Source organism: Nelumbo nucifera, chromosome 1 (assembly GCF_055504915.1).
Source record: "Nelumbo nucifera cultivar China Antique chromosome 1, China Antique-T2T, whole genome shotgun sequence".
Lineage (NCBI taxonomy): Eukaryota > Viridiplantae > Streptophyta > Magnoliopsida > Proteales > Nelumbonaceae > Nelumbo > Nelumbo nucifera.
Window position 1 is genome coordinate 190,014,465 of NC_142649.1, and position 27,223 is coordinate 190,041,687.

At 33.7% G+C, this 27,223-nt stretch overlaps 1 protein-coding gene across 1 annotated transcript; it reads right to left on the reverse strand.

The window, feature by feature from the left end:
• Positions 1 to 1,717: 1,717 nt before the first annotated feature.
• Positions 1,718 to 23,708, reverse strand: LOC104596224 (agamous-like MADS-box protein MADS3). Its single transcript, XM_010257294.3, has 8 exons — positions 23,376 to 23,708; positions 4,865 to 4,943; positions 3,616 to 3,677; positions 3,308 to 3,407; positions 2,776 to 2,817; positions 2,404 to 2,445; positions 2,113 to 2,249; positions 1,718 to 2,035 (listed from the first exon to the last, which is right to left on the reverse strand). Exons 1-8 carry the CDS (start codon positions 23,555 to 23,557, stop codon positions 1,954 to 1,956), a joined length of 726 nt encoding a protein of 241 aa, XP_010255596.1. The 5' UTR covers positions 23,558 to 23,708; the 3' UTR covers positions 1,718 to 1,953.
• Between the last annotated feature and the right edge of the window lie 3,515 nt (positions 23,709 to 27,223).

Below are 27,223 nucleotides of genomic sequence, written 5' to 3' on the forward strand. Positions count from 1 at the left end.
AGACATAACCCCAAAAAATAATACTTGATTTAAACTTAGATGGGCACCATTTAATTGGAAATGTCATAGGGCTCCATCTTCAATTTTGTTGATAAATAAAGCCCGTGCATTGCACAGGTCTTGACTAGTATGAATATTTGCAATAGTACAAAACCATTTTGATTAATAGAAAATGATGATAAAACTAATTAAAAATGTTTAATGTTTAGAAAAATCATTACAATATTATCTTTAATAATAAACATTTTAAAAATGAATTTAAATATAAATAAAAATATATTAAGAAAAAATAAAATGAGTGTGGTTGGGCTGAATAACACAGGTGCATTACATCGAATCCTTCTCACAAACTGCTCACACCACAGTGTGGCCCATCCACAATAAAATAATATTTATAATATATTGGGGCGTGGACCGTGTGGCTCATCTCTATCCACAGTATTTTGTGGATGAGAATAATCCCCACAAAACCAAACGCCTTATTCTACTGTAAACAGGATCAAAATGGTCCCATCCACAGTATCTGTTAGGTGCTGCAACCTAAACATTAGATTGGTCCTTAAATATCATATCCCAAGCTTAAGAGTAGCTTCAATATCGGAACTTGGGTGGATATCGTAAGAAATATACAATTGCCCGGCATTCAGGGTTGTCGATGGACCGGTCCAATTCGATTGGATCGATCCATCATAAACAACCCAGATCCGATTTGAACAAATCCGAGCTGTTGTCTTTACAAGATGCAAACTTGCAAAGGTTATTTTTCGTTACAGGAACAGTGTACGACCTCAGCCAGGAGATGGATGGAGTTGATATTTTGACTGATAGAAATATTGAAAACCGATCGAGTACCAGAAAGCTCTTTTGTACCTTTTAAAAAACAAAATGCACAAAGGGGATGAATTTCGGTTCTGCAGCATACACAGAAAGAGCACCATATAGACACCGACTACGGAGAGAGGGCTGTCTTTCATATCCACTCAAACGCAGTTGAGCGGGAGAGAGAGCTTTACGTAGATTGCTTAAAAGGGTGACAAAAACCCTACCTAAATCTGTTTAGTAAGTGAGAAATTGAGAATGTAAATTAGAGTCTGCATTTTAAATATTTGCTGCATGTTAAATTAAGATTTCAATCAATCATATTAACTAGGCCACGTAATCTATTTATTTTTCAATGGTTAAGTTTTACAATGTATATTTACCACTAAAGAATTTAACTAAGTTAAAGATTCAATTTTGATGTATCATTTTATCACTGACTCAAGTTAAGTCTTTACAATGAGTTCATGCACTGTAAATTTGGGTTCAACTAGAGCTCCTTTGTTTCTGAGTTTTTCATTTTAATTTTGATCATTTGAATGGAATTCAGGAAGCGAGCAAAGCTTCCATGACCATGAATGACACATTTTTACGAAAAATACTATGCCAAATAATGAATTCAAGTATTATAAAAAAAAAGAATTCCAAAATAAAGTATTATTTTAGTTCAAATGTGCCCGTGTCACAAGGGACACTGTTTATTCCTGTAAGTGTGGCACAACTTTTTGGTGTCGCATGAATAGAAACATCAGTTTATATCTGAGAGAAGAAATGAAAAGGTTAAAGAGATAGCTTACCGACTCACCTTATATCTCATTGACTACCATAGTACCATGTACTCGACAAAATGGAGGTATCATAGAAGGATGAGAAATTGTTGGAGCGTGATTGGGATAGGTTTTTGAGAGTCATCTCATCTTATTGGACTTGAAATACTGTTAAACTTGTGATCAGAAAAGATACAAAAGCTAATAATAATCCAGGAAGAAAAGATCCCCAGTGCCCCACCAGGAAATGCCATAGAAGCATTTAGCATACATGAATGTAATAGAAAAAGTTGTAACTTAGCACAGCCAATTAAATCTAGAACTTTCAGTCAACCACATAATTTATGTCTGTTTTGTTCAAATTGGTTCAGAGAATCCATCCTTGAATGAAGTTACAGTCGACGCTTCTGGGAACAGTTGCTCCTTCTGGTGGAACAAAGTGATGGTACCTGTTTCAATTAGAAGCACCATATGTAAGTATCTCATATCTTAAACATTGCACGAGAGAGAGAGAGAGAGAGAGAACCCTATTTGCAAGGTGGGTTCGCAGTCCATCGGATTGGATTGAGACGGCTGCATTGAGAAGGTGGTGTTTCCAACCACTGTAATGGAGTCCCATGAGCCTTGGATGGCTCTGAATGAACCTTGTCCTTCTGCCTCAAGCTGAAACAAAAAACAGAGATTATCAGCATAGGGAAAATGTGGAATAATTTTGTGCATGTTAATGACAGTTGGTAGTCGATGCCAGCCAGTACGAAAACAACAGAGTGCTTCACTTTCACCGAGTCCAGAGAGCAGACGACAGTCAAAGCAATACCTTATTTTTGAGCTGCTTATTGATGTCTCCAAGATGACGTTCCTGTTAGTATAGAACCGAAAGCCCATCAGCTTTATAAAATTCATTATACCAGAAAAATACAAGATTATCGATTCTTCACAGCAGATACTTGCCTTGGGTACAATGTAGGTCATAAAAGTTAAATCCAAACATCATATGTGATATATGGTTAATTTCACATGTGCATTTGCTTTTATACAAGTACTTGACAAACTACTTGTCCAAAATGGTAAGTCGTAGTTTCCAGAACTCTAGCAAATTTCCTCAAGGGTAGGAATCCAAATTTGAAATTTCTTAAGACCAAGATAGCAGAAAAATCTCAGCGATATGTTAGCCATGACAAGTATTTACCTTTCGGCGGAGTTCTTCCATTTGTTCCATCATTATTTGCGCCTGCATTAAAGCAATTAATCATAAGATCAATATATATATTACTAATTAAGGTTGTTTTTCTGCATAAATTTGCCTAAAAAAGAATGATGAAGACTGTTATCGTGCGATAGGTTCAAATGAAGAGAATACCACTACTAGTAGAGGCATAAGAGAGAACTGTGCAGAAGTTAATTGAGTAAAAGAAGACATACTCGTTCTAAATAATTTATATGGATATATGGATATGGCATTAAACAGAAGGGAATAACGAAACAGCATTCATGTAGCCGATCGATCGCATATAGTTGGGATAAGGCTTATATGATGGTAATATTCAAACACTTTCTATCATCTATCTAATTTCAAGCGATTACAGCAGGATGGAGAGAAATATTAGTACAGGTTCAAATTCTACTAAACCAATCTCCTACATAAGCTAACTAGATAAAGAAAAGACTGAAAAAGGAGAATGCATGTTAAAACTTGGTATTTGTCCAAATCTTGTGAATACCTTGCGTTGTCTAGCTTGTGAGAGAGACCCTTCAAGCTGCTTCTCAAGATTCTGCAGCTCTTTCACACTAAGTGGTCCTAGATCTTCTCCAAGCAAATGCCTTGCCATATGGTACGAATTAGGAAATTAGCATGCTCCAATCAAGAATTGAATGTAGTAATTACTAACTATCGTAGTTTAATGTTTATACTGACACTAAATTAAAACCATGCATCCATAGCTGCATAAGTGTTTCAAGTGGTTTTTCTTTTCCAGCTGCATGAATCGAATATGATGGACAAAATTTCCTGTCTTGGGTATCATGTTACCTCTGTGAGCGTTGCAGAGATTCATATTTTGCCTTTAACTTGGACACCTCTTGGTACCAGCTCTGCATCGACCAACAAAAAGAACAAAAGAAAGAGAGAGAGAGAGAGAGAAAGAGGGTGGGAATAGAAAAGGAAAAAGAAGTTAAAAATTACCAGCAACCATTCATCTTCTACATCAAACTAATATTCTTAATTCCTGAACAAAGGCTCCCTAAGATACCTTGAAATAAATAAAATTAATTCAGATCTATTTTGCAAGAACATATCAAACTGAATCTGTACCAAAATTGTTGTGATCATATAAAGTGCAGTTGTAACAAGCAGACTATGTTATGCAATGATAATACCTTGTCCACAAGGACTTCTCTGTCGGAGGCTAGGAAAAAAAATCGTTTTTGTTTTATGAATTATACATTATAACGGTAGAGTAAAGATTAAATGTTCAATTCTAAGACTGCTTGCATTCAAAGAAAAAAAAATCCCAAGACTGTAGTCAATAGATCCAAGTCACCATGCCAACAAAACATGAAGGGAAAACTGTTGTCTTTTTAAGCGTGTTTTCAGGTAGTACTTCATCCCAGGTTTCTCTTCTTAAGCGTTTTGTACTCTTTCCAAACTGAACCTAAGTTCTAAAACTGCAAATTCCCCATCTTTTGAATCCTCTAAGATATTGTGTTCTCGACCAGTAAAGAATTCTCACTGACGCTTTTCAAACACAGAACCATGTAAAGTTGACACTCTTTTTGCATGGTTCAGAACACAACTAATAAGTGAGGTACAAAACAATCTGAATTGGGTTTTTGGTTTGCATAGCTCAAACCACGCCTTCACTTCCAGAAGTGGGCTAAGTTTTTTCAACTACATCAGAGGTTTTTATTAACAACCAATTGAAGACTACCTAAAATGGAGATATGATGGGAATATATACTAAAGGGTGAGTTTTAAAATGGTAAAGAAAGAAATGTAGTTGAGCCATTTTGATGTGATTTTGACGTTTGAAGGCGGTCAAAATTGAATATAGCTCACATTGGCAAACGCCCCCTAAATGTTCCATAAGTTTACAAAAGATGCTTAATTTCAATTTCTGGGTGAAGCCATTTACATACTAAAACTAAAAAGAAATCCAAATACAAGGAACAAACAACTAAATCCAACATCTAAATAATTAATATTCATTGAAACATGCAAATCTCTGCACAATAGATTATCATCACATGTTGGACAAAAGTTATTGTATCTAAACATAAACCTGTGTTTCACGGTCGGACGCACTGGTGTCTTGAGGAGTGTAACAGCATTGTTGGTATCGCTCAAGGGTTTTGTTTATGCTGAATATGGAAAACAAAATCTTAATAAACATCTTAAATATTCTATGTTAAAAAAGAAAATGCACTCGTGCAAGTAGAGGTACAAATTAATCACAAAATACATCATGGAGTTGTAGTCAAGCAGACTTCAATATAGGTTTTTTGATATTTCCTACATTCCCTTTTCTTAATATGAAAGTTTATATTTATGCAATCACTATCCAAGGCATGAACTCTTGGAGCGCATTTCAGGAACATAAACAATATTGGAATTACTATGTCTTTGTAATAATTATATGTTGTAAAACTGTAAGACCCCAAGATCCCTGAGGAAGGAGCACTGGTAGAGAATCTCAATATCTTTCACATCTTGATGGGTTTGACATGGATGATATATAATAAGCTTGTCATTCAAAACAAATTTAACTCATATTTAGATATTTAACCCAAAAGACAGCCTTGTTTGATGATAAAATTCCGAAAATAGTAACCATCGTAGAAAATGCATTTTCAATTCAATAGAATTTATTAGAGATTATTTATATCCTTGGTTTGACCTATTATACCAAAGCACGCATTATACTAGATTTGTGAACATGGTTAGAATGTATGGTTTTATGACATGTTGTTTTGTGGAGGATCAAGATAATACATTTATTCATGAAACAATGGAGGCAACTTTTAATTTCAGCCTCTTTTCTCTTAGGGGTTTTAAAAGTATTTTTGATGCAGTTCATAATCATTGTCCAACAAAACAAAAAACCATGTGCTTAAGTTAGTTGGGTTTTAACGGCTAATTATTAGTAGATTTCTAAGAGTTTGTTTTTCATTTAATGCTTCAATAATTAGTTTTTATTTTTTAATCAAGTTAAAGGAAAGTAATAATTGTTTTGTTTTTTATTCTTTTATTTCAGGTATTATTTATATGAGCAATTTTATATATAGTACAGAAACATGTTTAGCAATTCCAGTATAGCGAAGGCACCATCTACATCTTACATGCTCAAAATGTAAATGTACCCAGAAACCAATACTTACAATAGAAACCTTGCATACATGGGTGCTACATTAGTATCTCAACCAACAACATTTACAGCCTATGGTGTTTTTGTGGTACCAGTACTATCAATACCTAACAAGTTTTGTACCATAAAATTTGCATCATTATATTCCATATTTTTTGAAAGTTTATGTTAATAGAATCTTTTCAGATTAATGAAGTTTGGTTTTGGTTTGCCCCTGCAAAAAGAGGCAAACCTACGAGGACCATCACCAAGTGCACTATCTAGTTATAATTTGGGTATAAGACTTATACTCCCCCTGATTTTTTTTTTACAAATACTGAAACATCTCCTCTTTTTTTTTTTTTTAAATTGGACTAAGACCTCCCATATTAAGTGATATCATGGGACAAAAATCTCCCATATATAGTAATTCATCAAAATCTGTTAAAATGTGATGGCATATGTAGGTTATTTTTTTGGAAAAAACCCAATTTTGCCCTTTACGATTCCTTTTGGCAATTCAAATCATACTCTCTCTCTCTCTCTCGTCATTTTCTATGATAACAAGCACAAGATTCACCTCCAAGACTTCTACAATGAATTGGGTTTGCTTCTCTGCTTTCATCACAAATAATAAGGACACCGTGCTTAAAGCTGTTCTTTGCAACATTGGATTCAAAGTTCTGGCCTCTGGGTTTATTTTCTTAGTTGGGATAGTGATGGAGGAGCCAATTAAGGTCAGGGCCTTAAAAGTTGTTAGGATTGGGATTCAATTTGACAAATAGTTTTAAGTTAAAAGCATGCAAAGGGGTATTCAATGGAAAGTTAGTCGTGTTAGGTGAGAAGAATAGGCATGAATTGACATTTTCTGGAGGCCTCAATGATATCGGGGTGTGATAAAAGGGACTACAATGTGCTTAACTTCAATGAGATGACGGTTCGTATCAGTTCAGGTTTTGATTTGAATAATTATTTATGCTATTTGAGCAGGGATTAAACACTAGAAAAAAAAAGCTTCCCCTAAGGTTGCAAATATGTGTATATTAATTCCTATGTAAATAAAACGTTCTAATTTAAATTTCTGCAACGCCCCAAGAATTCTTGTTCCATTTTCAAACCTCTCCAAGGAAAATCCCATACCTGATCGCATTTATTGGTTTTAAAGTTTAATATATCTTCTTTCTATTCTATATGAATCCTCTATTATAAACTTCTTTTTATTCCAGAAATATTGATTGGAAAAGTTCTTGGGTGGGTCAAGACAAGACAACCAAAAACAATATATTGCAAGAGGGATTCCCTTGTTTTGAAAATATGAAGTGGTAAGGATAAATAAAAGACTTTTAATGATTCCGTTAGATATAACTCTCACAGGGGAGGTCTTAGTCCAATTTAAAAAAGAGGGGATATTTCTGTATTTACAAGAAAATTCAGGTGAGGTTAAAGTATTTTACCCTTATAATTTTTAGGATCATAACAGTTTCCATCTTGTTTACTAAAAATCAGTTGTCTTAGCAATAGAAACATAGTATAACAATGTGATCTGTAAATAACCCTTTTTCATTTTTTTCATTGAAAAGGGGAATCGATTGTAACAAAAGGGAGAAATAACTAACCTATGAAGAAAATGTGAAACAACCCTCTCCAAAAGGAATTAACTTTATCCACCAAGCTTTCTAACTGAAAATCTTCCTATTGGTATTTCTAACATTCAATTTAACATTAACAAGCAACAAAACTACTTCATAAAACAGAAGACCAGGAAAATTCACTACAAAAAGAACAGATGCCTGCATAATAAGAAGAATATAACTATTGTCCGGCTTGATTAGATCCATGCTACAGATGAATGGAGCCCATTGGGTTAAGGATCTATTAGCAACAATAGATGCTTCTAACTTTCATAATTTTCAAAAGCATTAATTTTATTACTTTTAATTCATAATATAAGTTTTATCTTAGGAATCAAAATCTTCATTTCAAATAATGAGAAAGTTGAAGAGCTTAAAATGTACTTGAAATCTAATACAAAAGAGAAGCCAAATGAGAAATACTAAACCTTCTACGGTTGCAAATGATAGGGAAACTAAGTAATAGTACTGTTCAAAAGTTTATGAAGGTTTCATCTATCTGAAAAACAAGCTTATGAAAGCGCCATTAATGATATAAATACCATATATCAACACACACATATGTGGATTTCTTTAAGGTCAATTTGTATTTTTGGCCACAACGAATTTTCATGACTTTTTGGTCGTCATGTATGCCTGCTGTGCTATCACTTGCAATTTATTATTAACACACTATCCAAGAGGTTTTACTTATTTTAGAAGGTAATTATTTCTCCTTCGCAGTTTTATTGATATTGTTTTTCAATCATCAAGAATGTCAAAATAACATCCAATACATTAATCTGGCTTTAGTTTATGTTAATATTATATGTTTGAAACTCCTAACTTTCATTTTTAGAAATGTGTACTTGTATTACAGCCTATATGAGAAAAAATAGATCCATTGAAAAGTGTTAGTTTGTTTCCATAAAGTTTCGGCATAATAATACACAAGATGTTTTCTATCAATTTAATATTCTAAACAATAAAATGTAGGCAGGAAATGTATCTTAATCTCCCTTCAAAGCCATAAATCAATTAGCACCCCAGTCATTCCACAATAGAAATTTCCCCAATTTAAGGGTGTTCGACAACATGAATGCTTTTGTTTTTATTGATTTGAAATCACCACATTAACAAAAATTCAAACGTAAAAACAAGTTAGTTTTGTTTAAAAAAACGTTACATGTTTTTGGACCACCAAAATAATGGCTTTTAAAACAAAGACAAATTCTACAGTATGGAAGTATTATGATTTATGGAATGTGGTATTAAATAACCAAATGAAAACATTTTTTATATCAGAAATTCAGAACATGTTTTTGGTTTCAGTTTGAAAAAAAAAAGCCATACACAACGAAGACTATATTTTTTCAAATCAGGTGGTTTTGATTTGTTTTTGGAACCGGCAACAAGAAAAACAATTCAAGTTATAGAATACCCCCTGATCAGTGTTTAAACAGGATATAACTATAATAATCAATTCCTAGTTATGGCCATTAGCATTAAAAACTGTATATGGTTTTCCATATGAGCATGCAAAAACAATTTTTTGGCTTCCTGTTATTTGTTTTGGTTGGACTATGATATGGAAAAGATATGATATCCCAAAAATAACTGAGCAATAAACTGGAATCATAAACGTTGTAGCGAATAAAGTGTTATTAATCAAAATTCATTGGTCAGAACTCTATCAATACCATATCTTTTCTGCATCATACATTTAGAATTTGAGAGAACTATCTCCTTTTATTTTTATGGTTAGCAGGCCTTCCTTATAATTTGCCATTGTGCATACAACTTATTAAATGGCATATTGCTTTTGCTCCTATGGCTTAAATTACTAAATTAATATTGTTTCTTGTGATTCATGAAAGTGTTCTTACTGTGCACTTCCTTGCGACTTTTCTGGTTACTGTAGTATCAAATCCTTACTCTTCCTTCATAGAAAAAGGTTTTATTTCAAAAGTTCCCGTTCTGATTCCTTTCAGTGCTTCTTGTTAAGTTAGAACTCAGTGCTTTTATGGCTTGTGCTCATTAATTTCTATCTCAAATGAGCACAAACAATACCAAAAGTAATGGTGATTGCTCCAAAAAATTACAAGAATTGCAATAGAATAATTCCTATACCAAAATTACAGAATGTTATTGTCACAAAAAATCTATTTCATTCATCCATTTCCTAGAATGCTTTAATCCTTTTTTTCATTTCCATGAAAATCTACTCTAAAGGTTTGTTACATGTCATCCATATCTTAAAAGAACTAATCAACTGGCTCTAAGTTATCCTATTTTATAATTTACATTTTTGTTACATTTCTTAATTTGTTACTCAATGTCATCAATTTTATCCCCTCTATATACAGTGTTTCTTTCATTCCCATTAATATCCAAGCCCATACTTCACCTTTTATCCATGAAGCTTGACCCAAGGAACTGGCATTCCCAACCCCTAACAGCTTTATCTGCAAAGGCATTTATTAATATCCATTTGGTAAACCTAAATACTATGCCTAGGTTGATTTTTTTTTTGAACATTTAAAAGAAAGCAAAGCTTTAGGTTCCTTGTAATTGATATTCACTTTCTATTCTCAGGGGACCCCCTAGGGGAGGTGCCTGTCTTACGGTCTTACCAAAGGCTTCATCCACCAAGGAATTTCTTCTCTACTCTTCAGCGAAGAAATAATTGTTTGGCAATCTCATTATGTGGTAATTTTGGATAATGATAATATCAATAATATGTGTCTATTTTTTATATTTTAATGTGTATAGAATAATTTTTATTTATCACAATTATTATTTTTTAATATGATGAATATATATAATATTAGAGATGTGCTGAAATGATTTTTTTACAAAATTTATGTATTTTTTATTATTTCTTATATTTTATCTTTTTTATTTTATTATTTAATTATGACATCATAGGTTTTATATTATTTAAAACCTATTTGCCTAGAGAATTGCTTATCTGCCACATGGTTAGATGAATAGTTACATTTTTGGTCAGTAAAAAGAAACTTGTGTTTTGTATTGTTAAAAATATTGCAAAAGGATCTAGTTGAGAGGCCTAGGCTGAGTTTAAGCTCAATTCAGGCCCAACCCTAAACTTGGCCCTTTGGCCCGAGCCCGAGGTCAAGCCAGAACTGTCTAACCAAGTCCAGCCCACACTAAAATTTGATGTACTTAGGTTGGGGCTCGGATTGGATAATCAAGTCACACAAAATTTTTAGGGGTGCAACTTGGATTGGCCTAAGCAATTTACAGTACTTTAGGCCTACCCCATTCAAATTTTGGCAAAAGCCCAAACCATTATGCCTTGTCTGCATGTATGTATATATGTATGCTTTATCAAAAAAGATCAAGCATATATGCATGTATTAGGGGTGTTCACATTAAATGTCAAACCAACCAAACCAACCAAACTGGCTCCACCCAACCCGAGTTGGTTGGTTTTTCAAATTCACTGGTCGGTTTCGATTTGTATGAGAAAATAAACCAACAACTCGGTTCGGTTTTGGTTTTCACGTATGAAAACCGAAACCAAACCGATCCTATATTCTTAAGTAATTATTAATTAGTCCCTACCCTATATGTTAAATGTTGATATATTTTATTTGTGTTTTGTTTGAACTTTGAAAAAAATTGGTTATTTATGATAAAAACTAAAAACATAAAACCAATACAAATATAATACAATGGTACAATATTTAATTCAGTTTTGTAAAAATTTAAATATATATTGACAAAAAAATCAGTTTTGCATAAAAAACTAATCGATTTAAATTTAATTTTTGGTTTTGCATAAAAACTAAAAAGAAATAAACTTAAATATAAATAGATATTTAGATATAGATATTTCAGTTTAAAATATATATAAAAACCAACTAAACCGATAAACCGGCCCTTCATGTTTGGGTCAGTTTTGCTTCAAGAACAGTCAGTTTCGATTTAGTCAATAAGCAAAATGAGTAGGTCGGGTTGGTTGAAAAAAATGACTCAAACCAACCCAACCGGATCCATGAACACCCCTAGCATGTATAATGCAAATATGTATGTACATACTCAAGCCAAGCTCAAATTGGGGTAATGTCAGAACGGGTTTGGACTACCTAAGGGTTAAGTCCGAACAGAGCCTGAACTTTTGGGCATAGAACTAATGGCTGAAAATCCACACCCAGCCCATGTAAAATTGTGGGCTGGGCCCGTTTGGGCTTGGGTTGGGCCCACCCCATTTGCACCCCTAGGAAGAAAGGTTTTGTTTTTTCGGTTGGTTTAAAAAAAAACTTGGGTCTTTGTTTAATGAAAAAAGAATTAAATGAGGTAAAAAACTGCATTACCAAAAAAACTAAGGTGAAAAGTTATAGTTTAAATGGCATTTTCATCCCCCAAAATTAGTAAAGAAAAAAAAGTTTCAAACCCTCATTTACAGTTTAATAGTAATATAGATATAGATTATTTTAATTTCCCAAAGATAGATACATATATCACTGGTGTTGGGGCTAAACTATCAGATATTCATCACATCAACCACAAAAACTGACTATGTGGGGATAAGATTAAATATGAAACATTGTCATGACTCGTGAGTGATATTGCTGAGTAACATAAATAACAACTTAAGACACATCAAAGCAGCCCAACTGCTCCTAGAGATAAAATTTTCTGCCTTTTTTTTATCCCTTGTATGCTTGTGTTTTAATCATTAAGGTTGGATGCTGATTTCTTAGGATGTTTATGTTAATATTTTTGGGGTGGTAGGTATAGTTTTGCCGTTTTATTGAGAACAGGGCTGCCTAGCCTAGGGGAAAGGTGCATGTAATTCTTATGTTCTAATTTACCATTAGTGTATGAAATTTCATTCATTTTTTGTTGTAAAAACTTGGTCCTGCTAAAAGCAGCCAAACTTTAGGATTGACTCCTAAAACCTTACGGTGATTCTAGGTAATATTTTTGTATTTTTCTGTTGTAATTGTTTTTGGTACTGAACGAAAACCATTACTAAATAGAATTAACTACTGATGGCAACTATTTACAGAAGAGTATTGATTCTTAGTCATTTCCTTTATGTTAAAAATAACAAATCCAGTAGCAACTAACCATCGGAAATCTGCAGCCAAGAAACCCTAAGGAATAAAAAGAATAGATTTTCTTAGTTACCCCTTTTCACTGCGCCTAATTCACAATTATGAACTGTTTGATGAAAGTTTTCTACAACCCAAAGAAAGACCATAATTGGTCCCAGTCATCCAGGAACTGGATAAGGACCTAAACTCAGGCATTTTCAGCATGAAGTGGCCACTCTAATACTCAATCCCATGTTCTCACCAATTATATTGGAATGAATAGGTTTCAGAAGGCCTATATCTTGGACCTATTTAAATCCCATTACAACTTTAATAGCCTTGGTCTAAATTGATTACATACCATTGTTGCATTATTTCACTTTTCCTTCCACCCTAAACTCTATGTTGATTAATTGCCCAATTTTTGTCATTGTCAGTTATGTAGCATGAATCAATAAATTTTTTGTTAACTTCTGATGGCCAACATCACTAGCATGTTACAAGTGTTGTTCCATATTCAAAAGTGAGAATGGATCAATCATCCATTAACCTTAAGGTGCTCAGGTAGAATAAATTTTTATGTGCTACAATTGTTTATGCACTTCTCATGAAACTTCTTAAATCTATTAGACTTTTGTGAAGTACTTAGAAGTTTTCAACCATAATGCCACAGGCCTTTGGCCTTCAAAATGTTATATTATAGGCATACTGCATTTTCTTTGACTTCTAAGTTTTCAATCATAATGTCAAAGGCCTTTGGCCTTCAAAATGTTATATAGGCATACTGCATTTTCTAAGTTTTCAACCATAATGCCACAGGCCTTTGGCCTTCAAAATGTTATAACATAAAGTACGTTTATAACCTGTACAGAAGCTACCTCTCTTGATGACATTGCTTTTGAATAAGAAACAGTTGAAGATCATAATTTACCAATTAGCAGTAAATGAACCCTTATAAACCACTGAATGTAAGACAAACATGAGATCATTGTTGAAAATCAAACTTGTACTATAAAGATGTGCAAAGCTTGATCTAGGGTTGTTCATAAGAAGACTCAAACCGACCAACCCGGTCTGATTTAATCTGAGTTGGCCGGGTTTTCTTTAGTGTCGATCGGTTTCGGGTTACTAAAAAGCATAAACCGATGGGTCAGTTCAGTTTCAGTTTCTACACATGAAAACCGAAACCGAACAGACCCGGACCGACATAGTTCCTAGTTAGTACTTAGTAGTTAGTACCTAACTTTATTTCTACTTTCTAGTTACTTATAGTATCTACTTTCTAGTCTTCTCTTTAGGAATGCCATTAATAGCAAGCATTGCAAGACAAAGAATGCCATTAATGCCATTAATAGCTTCTTGCATTTTTTGGAAGGTTTAAAGAAATGATCCTATTCTCTAACGTCCTTTACACCAAATAGGTAATTACAATTAGGTGTATTTTTTACTTAGATTAGAAGCCTTAATTCCAAATTTCAGTCTTCTTTTTCTAACACAATTTGACTCTCTTTTCTTGGTAACTTCTAATTTGGTCCGCCCTTACTCCCTTAGCCCCTCAACTCAAACACACAAACCGACCAGGTTGGTTTCGGTTTCATTTTCAGGCAACCCAACCAGATTGGATTAGTTGAAAAAACAGCAGTAAACTGACCCAACCCGACCCGTAAACAACTCTAGCTTGATCCTTTTCTAGTATACAAATGACCAGAGTTATGAAAGAATTATGATGCAAGAGAGACCTATGACATTGATTGTGAGTATAAAGGGCTATCGATTTTGAATTATTATTATTATTTTTTTTTCTTTCACTGGTTTCTTTTGGGAAGGGGGGGGGGGGGGGGTAACACCGAAATCTAGTTTAGAGGTGATGAAAAATTGCAATTCCTGCAAATAAGAAGGGAAAACATAAAGAATATATCACATCCATATGTTTTTATGGAAGAATGCAAATAGGATTGCATGATTTGTAGGAAGAGATAGAAGCTAAGGCAATCTCCACCATGTGCCTATTAAAATGCCAGAGGTGGTATCTTTCTTATAACTTTGCCCAATCATGTTCATTGAATTATGATGCAAGAGAGACCTATGACATTGATTGTGAGTATAAAGGGCTATCGATTTTGAATTATTATTATTATTTTTTTTTCTTTCACTGGTTTCTTTTGGGAAGGGGGGGGGGGGGGGGGGGGGTAACACCGAAATCTAGTTTAGAGGTGATGAAAAATTGCAATTCCTGCAAATAAGAAGGGAAAACATAAAGAATATATCACATCCATATGTTTTTATGGAAGAATGCAAATAGGATTGCATGATTTGTAGGAAGAGATAGAAGCTAAGGCAATCTCCACCATGTGCCTATTAAAATGCCAGAGGTGGTATCTTTCTTATAACTTTGCCCAATCATGTTCATTGACATTAAGGCAATCTCCACCATTCAATTTTTACTTTTCAATATATACTCATGAGAATGGGTCGATAAGGGCAACGTTCATTTTTCAATATATACTCATTTAGAAAGAGTACACCATATATTATACTAGGAAATTAATAAAATATGCCATTATCCATTTTTTTGGTAGATAAAAATCTACTATTGTTTAAGGGAGTGAATCTCTTTTCTGAAAAATACAGAAATATGAAAATAAAAATTCACTTGAAAAAGATATGGAATTTCTACGAAGGACAATAAGAGCAGCCGAGTGGACAACGGTCCCACGAAAGCAAGGTTTTGGCAGGGACAGATGTATGCAGCATTACATCTACACATAAACAGAGAAACTGTTTCCAAGATTTGAAATCTGGTTACCCGTTATCTAGGTAACCAAACCATTGTACAAAGGCCCACCTCAATTTTTTTAAAGCACAAAGTGAAAAAAAAAGGGTAGGGGCAATTTACGCCAGAGGCGCAAGGTGCAAGGTAAAGTATATATACACCCTTTCGAAATAAGGCACAAAAATACAAAAAGAAAAAAACAACTAAAATAATTTAAAAAATGTAAAAGATATATATAACTTTAATAAAAATATAATCATAAATTTTAAAATAAATACTTCAAAAAGCCTATTATCTAAAATTAAAATACATAAACATAACATGTAAAGTTACTCAAATGAAAATTTTAAAAATAAAATCAAGCATATATATATAAAACATTTTTAAGCACATAAAACCCATAATTTCTTTTTTTCTTCAATTGCACTATTTCAAATAGCTAATGCAATGTAAAACATCTTACATTCTTGATTCTACAAATTGTCTTTGTACCAAATATCTTGAGGCAAGCTCAAATAACTCCACATTAAGATCTTAGATTCTTAATTTTTACACAAAAAATGACTATAATTTTAATTGACTTTTAAGACATTTTACTATGATGAAAGAATAAACAACATTAGCAAATAAGACATTCTCAAAAGTACATATTTTAATTGCCTGAAGCTTAAGAGTAGCCACGAGTCAAACTTTTCACAAGCTTTTAAATTCAAAGCGTATGCTTTAAAATACACCTCACCTGAGCGCCTCAGTATACCTTTTAAATCACTGCGTCCCACCCTCCGATGGGCAATAAGCCAATAATCATGTTATAACTTCTGGCAAAAGTGATAGGATACGGTGGGAACAAACTGACCATATCCCAATAAGTCTAAATTTTAGAAAAAAACTTGTCATGTTTTCTACGCCAGATCATTAACAAGGATGATGAGGAAGCAGTTATAGCAACCTTTAACATCCACAAGGATGACGGTCAAAGCAGGAAGCACCAACATAGAAATAACAACCTCTAGAATTTAGAACATAAATAAGGAAAAGCCATCAAGGACAACCATAATGACTGGATAACATGCATGCAAAAGTTGAAGACAAAAATATATCTTCAGACCCAAATAAATCTTATAACGCTGCTCCTTAAATCTCAGGATGATGCATTTGTAACTAAGGAACCCAGGTTCTTCAAAGCCGTATGACAATTGACAACAATTGTTCGTGGGCATAGAAAAAGTCTTTTCAATTGCTAAGGTCTTTTAAACCAAACAACAAGGTTAACTAATAGCAAAATTCTCATATTTATCCCAATCGAAAGAAGATGTTGTCAATTACGTTTTTATGGAGGGCATGCTAACTAGTAGCAAAATGCGCAGCTATACCCGGGTTTGTTAGGGAAAAAAATCATCCAAACAATGTGATGTAGATGTATCATAAAAATGATGATAGATTAATAGAATTATCGTCTCTTCTGTTGGTTCTCATTGACTTCAGGACTCAACACCATTATTAGCGCATAAGCATAGGCACAATTTTTGTATCTACTAAGCGAGTAGCCTCCAGTTTGGTCTAGATTTCAGATTTTTTCTTTCTTAATTTTCATTATATCTTTACCCATGGAAAGAACTTTTCTTTAGAAATTAACAAAAACATCATCATAACATCTAAGCCTTGTCCCAACTAGGGGTAGGCTACATGACCGCATATGGCAAAGACAACCAAAACATTTACTTAAATACAACTAGAGATGCAGGTTGCACCTTGACTACAAAGAGAGCAAAGGGAAAAAAAAGAAACTTCTATACTTATTTGCTTCCATATAAATATCTTTCATTTAACTAGAAAATAAATGTGCAAATGGCAATTTTAGATAACGATGATAGTAACAACATGTCTACATTTTTCTACAATCTTTTGTATTTCTGTGTGTGTGTGAATACTTCTTATTTATCACACTTATTCTTGTTTAATATGATAATTATACAATATTAGAGATGTGCCTACATGTTTTCTACAAACTCTATGTATTTTTCCATATTTTTGTGTTTTTATCTTATTTTAAATTTTATTAATTAATATTTAATTAGGAAATCAAGGATTGACACATTTGACCTGAAAAATTGAACTATTATCCCACCTCTAAATAGAAAAACTATTTCATTGTTGGGCAGGTTTTAACTTTCGTATCCCAATTCCATCATCAATAAAAACAATTCTTGTTTATTACACTTATTTTCCTTTAAGATGCTTATATAAAATTATCATAGATGTGACAATTTTTTTATTTTTTGTATTATTACTCTTGTTAAAGTTTTATTATTTAACTATGCCAACATTGATTGACCCATTTGAACTAGATGGTTCACTTGCTTACCTATCACATAGGTGGAAGAACGGTTTTATTTTTGGGTTGATTCAAAAAATGGGTGTTATATTATTAAAAGTATTAGATATTGATCTAATTAGTGAATTTATTGGCGAGAAAAAAATAGTTTAGATGCAGGATCTAATGAGAGAATGGGAGTTAACACATTAAATATGAGACTTTATGAGAGAATCAATTAGATGAAATAAAATAGTGGTAATTACATCTTCTACCCTCACAAATAGAGAGTGACCAAATTCAATAATAGGCATGTTTTAGTCAAAAAGAAATACATGAGTTTATTCATACTTTAATTGTAGTGAAGAAAACACCTTAAAAAAAGGACTTAGTGAGAGAAAATGGGAATTAATACCTTAAATGCAAGTCTTAATGAGAAGGAACTAAATGAGGTTAAAAGTAGAAATTCAAATTACATTTTCTACTCTCACAATAAGGGAAGAGAATAAATTAAATAATAGGGGTATTTTAATCAAAATCAAAAGCACCACAAGCCCATTCCTACTTTTAATAGTAATATAGATAGTGAAAATGGATTAAGTAGCGTCCATTACTTGGACTAAAGGTAAAATGTTAGTTTGAGCATGGGAATATGGGTTTAAGTCTAAGAGCCACTTTGAGCAAAAAAAAACAAAAATTAGTTTGACTTGTATCCACTCCACCCCTTCTAAGACCCTAGATAGCTGGGACAAACATTGGCTTTATAGTGTTAGTGGGGATAAGTATAAGCTAAACTTTTGCCTTTCCACTGTCTTGCATGTAAGTAATCCCCTAGGAATGGAAACTTTAAGTGGATGCACAATAAAACCTTTTATTTTTGATAATTTTATGCACAATAAAATCTTTAAATATAGAGTCAAGAGTCCCAACAAAATAGTTCAATAGTGATATAAACATGGTTGATATCGATGGCAAGCTGGCCTTTTAATATAATAGCAAATATGCACTTGCTTTACACATAGCAATTTTAGATGATGATGATGATGATGATAAGGATAATAGTAATAATATGTTTCCAATTTTTTCTACAATTTTCTTATATTTCCATGTGAATAAAAATATTTCTTATTTATCACACTTATTTTTTTAAATGTCGAATATGTGATACTAGAAATGTGTCTAAATGTTTTCTACAATTTTTTATTGTATTTTTTATAATTTCTTTTATGTTTTTATCTTTTTCTAGTTTTTGTTACTTAATTATGACATCAAGGGTCAACACATTGTACTTGTCAAAAATATATTAGCACATTGACCTAAAAGGTTGAATAATTGACCCACCACATAGGAAAATAATTCCATTTTTTGGTCGGTTTTAAATTTTGTACATTCTTTCCATTATCACTAAAAATAATTCTTCTTTATCACACTTAATTTTATTTAACATGATTAATACAAAATATTAGAACTGTGGCCAAATGTTTTCTTCAAAATTTATGTGTTTTTTTTTGTGTTTTATACTTTTTATTTTTATTATTTACTTATAACATCAAAGGTTGACATTTTTTACCTGAAATGTTGAACTATTGACCCACCACTAAATAGGAAAACAAATTCACTTTTGGGTTAGTTTTAAATTTTATATTTCATTTCTATCTTCAATAAAAAAGAATTCTCATTTGTCATACATATTATTCTTTAATATGAGTAATATAAAACATTAGAAATGTGCCCACAAAAATGCTGTGCTTTTTCAAATTTCATTTTGTGTTTTTAATCTTTTCTTTTAATGTTTATTATTTAATTATAATGTCAAGGGTTTACATATTTGACTTCAAAAGTTAAAGTGCTGACCCACCAAAACAATTTCATTTTTCTGATGGTATTAATTTTTTATTTCATTTCCATCATCAATAAAAACAACCCATGTTTGTAACACTTATTTTTCTTTGAAATGATTAATATAAGATATTATAGATGTAACAATTTTTTCAACAATTCTTCTGTTGTCTGTAATTTTTGTACTTATTTTTATTTTAAAAGTTTTATTATTTAACTATGATACCAAGGATGGGCCAATTTGGCCTAGATGGATGAATTGCTTATCTACCACCAAGATGGAAGGAGGAGCAGGTATGTTTTTGCGTCACTTTTAAAAAACATGGGTTTTGTATTGTTAAATTAAGTATTGGATATAGAGTTCCTTGCCAAATTCAAAATAGGGATATTGTAATAAAAAAACAGGATTTAATGACAGATAATATTGGGAATTAATACATTACATATAAGAGTGGGAATTGAATTAGATAAAAAGTAGTAGTTTAAATGACATTTTCTTCCCTCACAATTAAAAAGGGACCAAATTAAAAAATTAAAAAATAGGAGTATGTTGGTCAACTCAAAATTCCACACTATACTTTTTCTAATAGTATATATATAGATTATAAATGGTTGGATACAAGATGCTCAACAGCAAGTAATTTGAGCGGTCTAACAATACCAATATTTGGGTATTTTGTAAAAATACTAAATAAGTGTCCATATCCATCTGAACAGAAGAAAGAAAACGTATATGATTCGCTACAATATAACCAGTTGGCAAACAACGAAAGAAAACAAAATCTAGCAAAGACAGAAATTATTGACGAACTACCAAGATTTTTGGAAGGTGAAACGTGTTATATGGTTTAAATTAGGTACCCATGAAAATGTAATGACCTACAATTTTGTCATAGGAAAGATTGAAGTGAAGGGATAGCATTTTTACCTTTTTTTTTTCTTTAAATACCAAGATTACTTTGAGACAACTAACTGATGAATCTTATTTACTGCCTACATTCAGGTATAAGTGGTATTCGCAGATCAAAATGGGGACATCAAGGTGGCTTTCTTTGAACATAAAAGCACAGAATTACAGCTGTACTTCAAGGTTTAAAGCTAGCCACCTCCTTTGGTTTCCTAGGTAAATTTGATCAATGAATGGGACTCAAAAGTCTAGTAATCTTTGATTAAAAGGTGAAATGGATGGCGACATTGGAGAGTAAGACATCAGATCAGGGTGGCAATTAAAGCATTTGACAGTTGACACTCAGTTTGGGTGGCAGATTTGTTATGGATACCTAGATCTGCTGCTAATCCAATTGCTGGTTCACTAGCACATGGAGTTAACAAAAAGGCATTGCTTACGGGGTGATTACCCGTTGGACTGAAAGATCACATTATCTTTTCAGTGTAATGGAATCAAGATACCAAATATGAGTCGAGCCTCACCAAGATTCCAGTTCCAGACTTCCAGGAAGGTATATTAATATGGCAAGATATGACGATAATCAATAGTTGTATGGTTGAACAATCGAAAAATCTATCCAAGATTAACAAAAGTGGAATATCCATGGCATTGGAATAAGAATATATATTCGTATACTGTATCTTATGCGCATTTATATTCATATTAGATAGAATTGAAGGCATTCCAATAAAACTAAACTTCATCACAAATATCAATAGATGACTTTTTAAAACTGCACAAGACATTAAAAGTCCAAAGAAACAGAAAGGAGAAAGGCAAATGACTACTATGAATTGAAAAGGTTGTGTTAACTGCACAACATCAGTTGCCAAATGTTACAGGAGGAATTCTTTAGAGTTTAACAGCCAAATATAAGAAATATTACAAACATGCAAATAATGAAAGTACTCGAACTATTAACTCAAAAAGAAGGTATAGAAGCATTACAATAGGAAATTATAAAATATGTGTGGCACATTGGACATGTTTTGACCCATACTAAAGGTGCATGTTGCTAGTTCCATTAGTAACCCTAACACAATGACCTTATAACTCCTAGAATAGATCCAGCTAGCCTCATACTAAAAGCCACCACGGTTTGGGCTTTATTGCCCTCAATAGTTGAAACGCGATAAAGGATTTTCCTGTAATGAATATCAAAGTTTACTAAAACAGGAGAGATAATGATCGCGAAAACCAGCTATCAGAAGAATTTCTGTTTCAGTTTAATCAATAACTTGGGCTTGGGAGTTGGGAGGTTATATTTACAGGAAAGAGTGTAGTGACAACATCAACAATAGATTTTTGTGATGTTCACGGCAAGAAAAATCCGATGGTTAATATATATGTTAACAAAATAGATTTTTGTGATGTTCACGGCAAGTTTAATCAATAACTTGGGCTTGGGAATTGAAGGCATTCCGAGTAAAACAGTAAACATGGAAGAAGTAAAACAGTCATGCAGTCCAGTGAAAGCCTTTTTTTTATGAAACACACAATCTATGACGTGAACTAATATAGTGATATTCAGTTTTATTTGTATTATGCTTGTCTTTTGCTCCATTTTCTGGCCTCTCTGCTTGGTTTCAAACTTTCTGTCTTTAGGCTTAGTTTGGAAGGAGTATATACAAATATGTAGAGTGAAAAACATTGTATTTTGTATTATTTTTTGATGTATTTGCACTCTGAGCCTAATTTCCCCAGAACTTCCAGTTTTTTATAACTCAAGAAGGAAAGGGAGAACAACAAGTCTTACTCAAATAAGTAATAAGCGCGAGTCTCAAAGTTAATGTAAAGCCGAAAGTTCGTATTTTTGGTTTGTGGAAAGCAATCCTCCAATCTGATATTACAGTGTCATGAAGTATAAAAAGAACAAAGTTTTCTTCTGTATCCCAAAATCTAAGGCCTCGCACCGAAAGGAAACAACTAGATAATGAACAGACACGAGTGGGAGTCCACAAACCAGATAAGAGATTAAATGAAAGTTTAAGAGGAGAGAGAGAGAGAGAGAGAGGAAATCAATTATGAGATCTCAACGTAGAGTACGGCTTTGCTCCCTGATTCCAGTGCGTTTGTAATCAGGCTGTGTCTAGAGAAACGGAGAAAGAGAAACCAAAGAAAAATATAAATTCCTTTGCTCAACGAAAACATGGCTATGGAGTCTCTTCTTTGTTTGGAGTTTAACTGTAGTCTACCGAGGCGCTGAAAAGTAAAAGAGGAACCAGAGAAGCCCTAGATCTAGCGGCGAGGTCCGATGTGAGGTCCTCGTAACATTTTCCCCAACCGTACGTGCGAAACGCAGGGAAAAGATTGTACAGCCGATCGTTAAACGAAGAAAACCAACGGACAGAGAAGAGACGCTGTGAAAGAGAGAAAAGACCGACAAGACTAGGAAACGTGTCAAGGTGCCATTGGCAGATCTCGTCTTCCTCGGTAAAAGGAAGAAATTATTTTGTATCTGCAAAAACAATAATTTCTTCAAGCGGACAGGAAGTATAAAATCGAGAGAGTGAAGAGCGAGAGATTTGTTGAAGTGAAGTGCACTCTTCACGGCGAGGATGAACAGAACAGGTAGACGATAAAAACAAGTACACAATCTCGGTAGGCTTTTCCTTCCCTCTGCAATTCAACACCAACAGAATTGAAAAGTAACAAATTCGAAAGAAAAGGCAGAAATAGAAGTAAGAAAGCATTAATATTCAGCAAAGTAGAAACAATCCGAAAAAACCGCAGATCGACCATTTAAGCAAAGAGATCTATCAATTATAAAAGCGCAGCGTTGTTTTTTCTGTTGAGAATAACACAGAGGGAAAGCAAAGAATATAAACAGACCAAACCAGACAGTGAGAGTCGACGCGATATAGATAAAGAGAGAAGATGAGGTAAAGTCGATCATACCCGGCGCTTCCAAACTCATAGAGCTTTCCGCGACTGGAGAAGATGATGAGAGCAACCTCAGCATCGCACAAGACAGAAAGCTCGTAAGCTTTCTTGAGCAAACCGTTCCTCCGCTTGGAGAAGGTGACCTGACGGTTGATCTTGTTCTCGATCCTCTTAAGCTCCACTCTTCCTCTCCCCATCTTTTTCTTCTCTCTCAAAGTCTCCCACAGAAGCACAGCTCCACTACTGACGACCACCGAGAGCCGATCCAGAAAATGGAATAGCCGACCACGAGAAAGAAAGAGACAGACTCCCTTTTTTTTTACAGCAGCAAGTATTGGGGTAAATGGAATAGTAAGACTGCGTTTTCTTAGTTTGTATATATATATATAAAGAGAGAGAGAGAGAGATTTAGAAAAAGAGAGAAAGCAGTTGGGAAGAGCTACTGATAATTCCTTCTACTAAAAGTAGGGAGATTTCTCTTATAATGGGATGTGGACGAGAAGCTACTACTCTCGACTTAGCCCAAATTATACACCACCATGCTTAGTTGGATCCTCTCTTATAGCAAAATGGAAATGTATAACTCCTTCCCATTATTCTCTTTCGCTTTTGTTAATCTTTTTCTCCTTTCGTTATTTACTTTATAGTGTGCTAGTGGTCGAGTAGCTCGTTTTCTCTCTCTTTCTTTCTTTGTGATTTCTATCTCTATTTCTCCAGGTAATAAAAAGTTAAAAGCTACGAGAGGTGAGGTGAGGGGAGAGAGGAGAGAGCAAGCCACAAACCACAAGTGCACAACTGGGACTGGGCAGGCAGTGGCAGGGGCACTGTTGATGATTAAATGTGTTGTGGTGAGCGTCAGGATACGTGTCGAGCGACGTACGCAGGGATCTCTTGTCAAATGATAAAATCTTCTATCGCGCTCAATCCGGCGTCCCTCGTTAACATGTTACATACATCCCCACTCCCCAATCCCAATCCCCATTTCATTTATTTAACTATTTTCTCGCAGTTAAATTTAACGGCCGTCGGCTGGCGTTGGGTTGTCACAGACCTTACGGTTAGGGGCTTTGGGCATCACTCCTTACATAATTCTCATTATCAGAACTGTCCATGACCATTTTTTTATATTGACGGATATATCCCTTATCTCTCATTCAACCCTAAGACGTAGACGGGCGCGCCCCCACACCCCACAGTAACATGTCCCATGACGAGTACAGAAGATGTTATCAATGGGTCCGGATGTAATAGGCACGTTAAGTAAGCATATTGAGTGAGCATCTAATAGTTGTGTGACACTTATTCGGGTTAATGTAATTTTTCATCTAAACATTTTTATTCCCTTAGAATTAATAAGTGAAAAACATAAAAGGGGAAATCATAGAGGAGAAGAGATGTACCTGAATCAAAATTTTGGCCTGAGTAATGATGCTGCAAGAGACTTTTAATCCAATCCAATCTAGGATTGTTAGCACTCGAGTGGTGATGATTTTCTTGAATTTCGGTTGGGATAACCATCGGTTCGAACAACAGAATTTACAGAGTAGGAGCTCAATTGATGATTAAAATGATAGAGCAACGACAATAGGGTGATAAGAAGGAAAATTAGGGAAATAAACATGACTGGAAGAGGTTGGGTTTCTATTAAAATCGAATGGGGAATCTGAGAAGGATTGCATCACCGCAAGTCATCTGTTCTTGTCAATGGGAAACAACAAACATGGAGAACTGCAACTGTGGCTCGTCGGAGGAGGAAAAGGAAAGAAAAAAATAGAAAATGTAAGGGAAGAAAAGAATGAGGGAAAAAGATGAAGAGGATGAGAGAAGAGGGATCACCGGGGAGAAGCTTAAGGCAGCCGCCGCTGGTTCGCTTTCGTAGGGAGAAGACAATGAATAGTAGAAGAAAAATAATAAAATAATAGATAATTCCTTTCTAAAGGAACAAATACATTTAGATGAAAAACACATTAATTGGGACAAGTGTCACACAGCTATTAGGTGATCACCCATTGTGCTTACTATTACATCCAAACCCATTATCAATGCACTCTGATAAGTGCATATGGGGCGCTGCCGCACCAGCCGCTGTGGGGTGTCAATCTCAACTCTCCCAATACACACTTTTCTTTTTTCCTTCTCACTTTTATAAACTTCATTTGGCTCGCTTTGTTTGTAATAGGATTTCACTTGCATAAAATACAAATTAGTATTCCATCATTTAATATTCCAAAATTATCCTTTGTTTTAAATGTTTGTATAAACTTAAGCTATTTTTGGTTTTAAAGAAAAGGCAAAGAAAAGAAGGGAAAAGTAGGAATAGGTTTTTCTACCTTTTTCTTCCTTTTCCTACTTTTTCTTTCTAACCAAACATATACTTAATGATTAATAATTGATGACAATCAAAGTCTTCGGTTTGCTTGGATTGAAGCTCGACACAAAATGAAGGCCTGCAAGAAAAAGCTGGTTAGAGTAAAAGAAGTTACTTTTATTATTGGAGTAAAAGTTGTATAATGGCATTCGACTCTAGAATGATAGGAAGCGAGAAGAATACAAATTTTGGTTCAATTTTATTTTGGAGTTCAGGCTCAGTTTGGAAAGAGTATAATTACAAATATATACAGTGTAAATATGTTGGAGGGAGATTTAAATTTTTAAGAATTTTTTTTTCATCTCTTGTTTTTTTCTTTATCCACCCTTAAGTGTATGGAAAAGATTTCTTATCGTAATTGTTTGGAAAAGGAATAGAAATTGAGTATATTTGTAGTTTTGCTCTCTCAATGGGTAGGGACTCATAGGAGGAGAACACTATAGATATTCCATGCATATGAGAGGGGTTGGGAGTGCTTTTTACATGTGCACACCGAGCCGAGCCGAACTGGGTTGGGGCATGCATGCGTGTGCATGTGCGATACACCAAATCATTTTGTTTTAATCGAATTACACCTTTTCATTTTAAATTGTGTCTCTTTAATTTCGAATTTAGTTTTAAATTTAAACGTTTTCTTTTTTTGGTCTCTTCCTCCTTGTGTCTCTTCGAATAGGTGCATTGTTTTGAATAAACTCCTGTCTGAAAGGACACATCTGTGTCCATTCCGGTCTGAGATCAATCTATAAAAGAGATGTTGGTCGATCCAATTTACACACAACAATTTTCCAATTCTTTGTCTTCTTGAAATATGAACATCAATCTTCTATGGTTCGTGGAGGTCTGGTAAGCGAGTACACGCCTACCAGAAGCCTGTGGGCTGTTTTATCTTGGCGACCGATTTGCGATCACTTGACTGCACCGTAGGGGGCAAATGCAGTTTTAAGGAGAGTGACCAAGTGGCATGACTCAGCCCTCCTCCTCCCTGCAATTTCCAATTCTGAGTTTCTGCAAAACATCACAACATTGCAAGTTCGATTTGAAAAACGATTACCGATATGTTTCATTCTACCTCTCTATTTACTATTTTTACAACAAAATATATATAAAATAATACAAAATATATAATTTTGTACTCTACATATTTATATTTATACTCCTTCCAAACAGAGCCTGCAATCTAAACAGAAAAAAATAATAAATAAATAAATAAAGCAAAAGGTGAGTCCCCGCATTTCTCCTCACTTTTCGACTTCATTTTCTTAGGACAAAACTTCTAGGTAAGCTTTGCTTTAACAAGGAGACATATAAAGACATCAAGGATGTTTAGCACCGTGCTGTAGGGCTGTCAATGGACTGAATTTGGAAAAGATAAGTCTGGTCCAAATTCAATCCAATTCACAAAGTTCACATTATATATGGTAATCTTACGAAATAATTAGTCAATATTAGCATTGTGTATAGACCCACAAAATTCTTTTTCTTTTTTTCTTTTTTT

Excerpts from the sequence above, each read along its gene's own strand:
- LOC104596224 (XM_010257294.3), bottom strand. The coding sequence starts at position 23,557 with ATGGGGAGAGGAAGAGTGGAGCTTAAGAGGATCGAGAACAAGATCAAC. Across the intron at positions 2,818-3,307 it reads CACAAGCTAGACAACGCAAG|GCGCAAATAATGATGGAACA; the intron begins GTATTCACAAGA and ends GCTTTAATGCAG. Across the intron at positions 2,036-2,112 it reads GAACCCACCTTGCAAATAGG|GTACCATCACTTTGTTCCAC; the intron begins GTTCTCTCTCTC and ends TAATTGAAACAG.